At 36.6% G+C, this 6,313-nt stretch overlaps 1 protein-coding gene across 1 annotated transcript in view; it reads right to left on the reverse strand.

Annotated features, from left to right (window-relative positions):
* Window positions 1-5,810, reverse strand: part of LOC109060937 (PHD finger protein 21B-like) — a 41,847-nt gene extending 36,037 nt beyond the window's left edge. The window contains exon 1 of the mRNA XM_042747031.1: window positions 5,372-5,810. Coding sequence (XP_042602965.1) covers window positions 5,372-5,425 — 54 coding nt within the window. The 5' untranslated portion in view covers window positions 5,426-5,810. The remainder of the gene's footprint in view (window positions 1-5,371) is intronic.
* Window positions 5,811-6,313: the final 503 nt, after the last annotated feature.

Consider the following 6,313-nt stretch of genomic DNA (forward strand, 5'->3'; position numbering starts at 1 on the left):
TGACCAGTCACATAATTGCCTGCTAAATAAAATGAATTTTATTTACAAAATGTATTCTTATTATTGTGTAAAACGCATTTAAAAAATACTTATTTAAAATTTATTCTTATCATTGCAAGCATATTTTATAATATATAATCCTATTTATTATTTGATTATTTAAATCTCCTGTTTAAAAAGACACATTATAGTTGTATATAATTACATGTGATATAGTTATGTAGCCTATATATTTGTTTATAATACATATTTTAAAACTGTATTGCATACCTGCTGCTGCCATAATAAAAACCCATTTCGAATGTTTGCGTTCTTTTCTTCTCTTTCTGCTCCCAGTCGCCGTGAGCAGTTATGAAGTATTGTTCTTTTAAATACTTTCAAGCATTTCAGAAATAAATATGTATGCAAATTAAACCGGAGTAAAACAGTTAGCGTACCGTACGGTGTTCAGGAGTGCACAAAAAGGGTTTAAGCACTGAATTTTTAATCGACTTCTTCTTGTAAACTCAGAGATGTGGATTCGGACAGCAATTAAATTACCACATGACATCGGTAAAATGTTTGTCAAAAAACAGTAGGTAATTTGGCTGGGGAGTTTTATGTGGCAGGTGAGAGAAAAACACAGACATCCTGGATTCGGACAGCAATTAAATCACCAAATACCCCTTGTAAATGGTGAAATCACTTACATCCCCCTGAGAAACAATTACCATCCGAATAGGGCTAAAAGGGATACTTCACCCCAAAATGAAAATTTTGTCATTAATCACTTACCCCCATGTCGTTCCAAACCCGTAAAAATAACATCCATCTTCAACTACCACAAAAACACGGATGACACAGAAGAGCATAAGCAGCATCGGTGATATGGAGAGACACAGAGTAGACTGTTGACAAAGGAATTGTTGAATAAAGTTGTAATTTTTGTTTACTTCGCTTACAAAAAGTGTTCCCATCACTTCATATAACCCAGATTGCACGTCTGATGGCAGATGGAGTATTCTGACAATGACTTTCATACCTTTTACGGACCTTGACACTGTTATTTACTTGGCAGTCTATGGGACAGTTTCATCCAAAATATCTTAAATTGTGTTCAGAAGACGAACGGAGCTTTTACGAGTTTGGAACAACATGGGGGTGATTAATGATAAAAAATTGTCATTTTGGGGTGGAGTATCCCTTTAAGTATTTATTTTTTTGCTCCTACAAGATTAGAACAACTTCTGAAAGAAAATTTATGACATTTTACAGGACTTACAATATTATTATATACTGGCTGTTCATATGTCGTGTAGTTTTTAAGAATATACACACATACTTTTTTGGAATGACATTTAAGTAGAAAAAACATTAAATATGCTACAAAAATAGTGTTGTTTTGTTCACCATGGAGTCTTTACTGAGGCACAAATGAAAAGACATACAGTTAAATTCAATTGATAGAATCTGGAGATATTTCCTACTGGACACACAAATCAGGTCTTTGAAAAGCACTGCTATCTTGAGAAGAATATTAAGACAATGGAGATGACAGCCTTAATCACTTTGGTCTGAAAACCTCTACTGCGTCACAACTATTTTAAAAGCATGGCACAAATCACTTATGTGACTTAATGTCTTATGAGATTGTGAATGAATGGCTACAGCTGCATTTCACAATAATAGAGTGAAATACATCAACAGAAATAACCGCATGAATGATTTACCACAGACAGTGTTGCTATGAGACAAGAGGACAGATCAAAAACGGTACAAACCAATTAAATTCATTAAAAGGAAGCTTCTGCTGGTCATCCATCATGTGCTTTTGGATGTTTCCTTCAGGTCCTATAGCCTCACACACTGAGCTCGAGTCTGGGCCTATAAACGGTTTGTGTAGTTAACACTATCATGTCTGAACTTGAATGATTCGCACTGCTGCTGCCCTTGATATGTGTTACTATTAGATACGACCAATGTGCCTGATCAAATCTGGATGAACTTTGCAAAATATCAATCTTGCCAATATAATGGATTGAGTGTACTTTAAACGAAGAAGTATGTTGTGACCAGTAGTGACTGTGATATTCTGCTCTGATAAGATGTTAAGAAAAACATTGTGTATCATTTAAGGAACAGTTTCATACATTTCCTATATGTGCCATAAAGATCCATTTCATGATGCTAACAAACATGTGTTCTAACAGCAAGCCTTATCTCGCCAAATCTGAATTTTCTGTACAAAAATGTATGCAGCAAAAACACAAAAGAGGACCCTTTGAAAATCCTTTATGAACCCATTTTCCAAATACTGATGTGCAATAGTGACCACATCTGTGAGATTTCACACTTCCAAGGTTTCACATGTTTACTTCCAAGTGTATAATATATTTATAATACATTTTTACAATCACAGTCAGATGTTTTTACATAGTAAAGCTGCTGTCAGTCTGTGGGACAGAGTTACACAAATCACTCTGGACAGGACGCTGAACTGCTTTCAGGCAAAGAGATACAAGTCACTTGCATTTGTGCTAATGCAAATAACGTATGCAACTGTAAACTTGTACTTTCTTCACTCTCTATAAAATGAGATTTTGGGTGAACTATTCATTTATCACATGGAAATGTAACAGAATCTGAATAAACAGACAGTGCAAATGTAGCCTTTCCTGCAAGCTAATGAAAACAGGGACATCTTTGCAGGAAGGAAATATTATTTCATTCCAAAAGACAAAAACAACACGATTCATTTTACACTCTGCACGAGGGACACACATGAACACACACAGGGATTATTTTAAGAAGGATTTGTAAGCCCTGAGAGAGACCAAAAATTGAGTAGAAGCAAGCAAATCAAAGCTCAAGACTTACACCAAGTTTATGAGCGTTTCCGGATCAGTGATGCAACAACTAGCAAGAAGACAACAATACAAAACCCTCTCACACAATATGTATTAAAAACTAACAAGCTAAGATAGATACTTATATGTGGATGAAAGACGTTAGCCCTGCGGGGAACACTAGATACTTACAAAGGCTTCCCACGATTATGATGTTCTCAGCTAATAAATGCTGGAGGGTTTGCTTCCCCTGTTCATCTGCATTTCAAGCCTCCTTCAAATGAAAGTTTGAGTGAAATATAAAGAGGATAGGTCAGTACAGGCCCAGACGCCCAAAAAATGTCCAATATAATGTTCAGTTACAGCTCAACATATTTCTAGTTAGACTATATTTTCACAAATACAATTAATCGCATTTAATTCTGACAGCAAAACTCCAACGTTCACTCAGAATTTGCATATAAATGTTGTGGTTAAGTTTGCAACACTCTAGATTATCTATTAAACCACTGCATACCTTCCACACATTTATAACACATAATTCACTTTTTAAAATAAGCAGGACAAATATGTGAAATGAAAATGTATAAATTGAACTCCAAAGATGCAGCTTTTATTTGGTTTGTGAAAGCCAATGTTTTATTTTTTAAATGGTTAACATTTAGCTGTGTATTAATAATACGCTTTGAAATCTCTTGGCTTTAGATCTCTGAATGCATTATATTATTAATGCATTATAGAGGCATCATCATGCCTTGTAACAAATCCTTTGACATAATTACACAATCTACAGTTATAAATAAAATTAACATATCATACTTACATTAGGTAAAACAACAGATATATAGTGTATTTTAATGTATTCGTGTATTTTAATGCCTTTCCTTTACTCTTAAGAAATAATAAGTATTATTAAGCATTCTAACTGTGATAGGCACTATTAATTACAAGAAGCTCAAAATGAATGTATTATAAGGCCTACAGAGGTTTGTGTGTTGTGTCTTGTGTGATGCTGACTAGTGTTTTCTGCTCCCTTCCCCCTCTTTGGAATGGCCATGAATGAGCCCTCCCCCCAGCCAGAAACTCTGCAGACTTTTGCTCCATGTTAGGAAGAAACCAACACCCCTTCAGCACAAAATGGAAGCTTCCACTATCAAAATGAGGTACACCAAAAAGCCTCACAACAAACATTTAACAAAAACACAAACAAGCTGCAACATTTGACATGTCAAACGCTTTGAAATGCAGGCGTGCGCCGCTGTCCGAGGTGCTGAATGTTTCGTTTTGACCTGAACCGCCATCGAACGGACTCAAAATTCCGTCATTCTGTGGGATTCATTCTGACAGACGAATTCAGTGAATGATTGAGAGGCTCTCGAACAAACGCATCAAACCTAGCCCAAACAGATGAATTACCCATAAACATATAAATAATAGCTATCGGAACGCTAATAGATTAGCTTACTTATAAGTCGCGATTATAAAAATAAAAAAAGTGAAAGTGAACTGCAGAGATCGAATCAAATTCGACCACGTCGTCATGTGACCAAAAAAAATCCCTCTGGAAAGACTGTCGATAAGTATCGTATAAGTACGTTTAGGTTAAGTACACGTTTAAATGCAACTTTGTCTGAGTGAGTAACTTTCCTTAGCAAACTCCCTAGAAACGTGTCGACCTACTAAAATGTCGTGTGTAAACAAATTTTAGTCTGTAAACAAAGCAGTTGAGATGATTTCTAGTAGTTTTAATTCATTTTGTGGGGTCGGGGAGCAAATATGTTTCTAACACGTTTAATGCACGCGTAACGCAAAATGTAATCACTAACTTAATACGTAGCAATGTTGAAAACATGAGTGAATTCTTACTTGTTTTTCACTTAGAGATGTTATTCTGTTTTGCCTTTAATGTAGCTTACTTGTCTCTCCCAGCACAAAATAAATATAAAATAAATAAAAAAACAAGCAAAATATTTTTGAAAACTTGACAAAACCATGTGTGTTATTTGGCAAAGTCACGTAAAGGACAAAGCATTGCGAATGACCCTAAGAACTACTGATGCCGACAAAGTTTCTCACCCACTGTAAATGCCCCATTCTTCGACGCTTCAAATAAAATGAATTACCTGTGGGTCCGGCTTCATCTGTGCAACTTGTTTCTAAACGAAGTAAAACAACGATAAGACGTTTCGTTTAAAGTGTTTCAAGTTAGGATATGAGGGAGGAACAAAGCGACGAGCAGCGAGTCCGTTTGAACCTCATAAATATTCAAGTCTCGTCCCGATCTCTACACAAAACCGCCGCATTATTAGTGCAAATCGCAAAAAACGCACCGCACGCGTTAAAGTGCATCAAAGAGCGTTTCAACAATCTGTGCTCAAAGTGATTATGGCGTCATAAAGGCGAAAGAATGTTACCGTTGTATCACTCTGAAAGGCTACGAATTCCAACCAAATTAAAACGTTCGAACACGGCGGATTTCTGTCTTCCAGCGTGTATTCACATAAGAAGTCCCGGGAAAGCTTCAACAAAATGCCATTTTTATTTACCTGATGACATTGGACTTCTACTTTCAATGCTTCTTGAAGGCCTTGTAGCTCCATATTCCGACTTCAGAAGCACTTTTCCCCCACTTTCGACGCGATCCGCGTTATTTGTGGCGTAATACAAATATTTTTAAAGCAACAATAACAATCGCAAGAACTACTCGGGTTGCACAGCAAGTTCTCGCTTCTTTACTGTCCGTAAGACTCATCACCCACTTTACGCCAGTATTAACAAAAGTGCTCAAAAGGCGGTCTAAAGATTTCAGCAGTCACATAGATCCACTCCGAAATCCGCACGGCAAAAGCCTATCCGACCTATCCGAATCGTACGGCTTTATTTTTAAGACTTTGAGTTGAAAATATGGAACTATATTTTGTCCGAGTGCGCGGCTTGATTTCACTTTGCTTGGGGAAAAGTTGCGCTTTGGTTGTCAATGCTAATTCGGAAAGTTCCCGGATGGAGCAGTGAAAAGAAGAACTCTCCCTTCCTCTGTCACGTGAACGCGCTCCCTCAGTTATGGAGTCATGCGCGCTCCCACACATATCTACAAAACAGCAGAAATAGTTTCAAATGTTCACCAAAATGTGTTGGTAAAGATACACTTATGGGCTGTAAATCGGTTACAGTTTTACAGTTTGAAAACAACATAATAATACAAAACAGACGTTTTGGCAAGGTACTGCCTTGAAATGTTTATGAATAGCTCATCATATAGTATGTATATATTATTCGACCAATAAATGATATGTAATTCTGGCTGTTCTTAAATTATCTTTTTTGATTAGGGAGAGACCAAAGAGTGTGTATTTTGATTAAGTGTGAGCTGTATGATTGACGTTAAGGTTTGGGACCCCACCAGCCCCTCACAGACCTCACCCCCACATAGCTTAAATTAACACAAGTCCCTCCAGCTATTAAAATGCAAATATGAGCCTCTGTACTGC

The sequence above is a fragment of the Cyprinus carpio genome, chromosome A4 (genome assembly GCF_018340385.1).
Source record: "Cyprinus carpio isolate SPL01 chromosome A4, ASM1834038v1, whole genome shotgun sequence".
NCBI classification, from domain to species: Eukaryota; Metazoa; Chordata; class Actinopteri; order Cypriniformes; family Cyprinidae; genus Cyprinus; species Cyprinus carpio.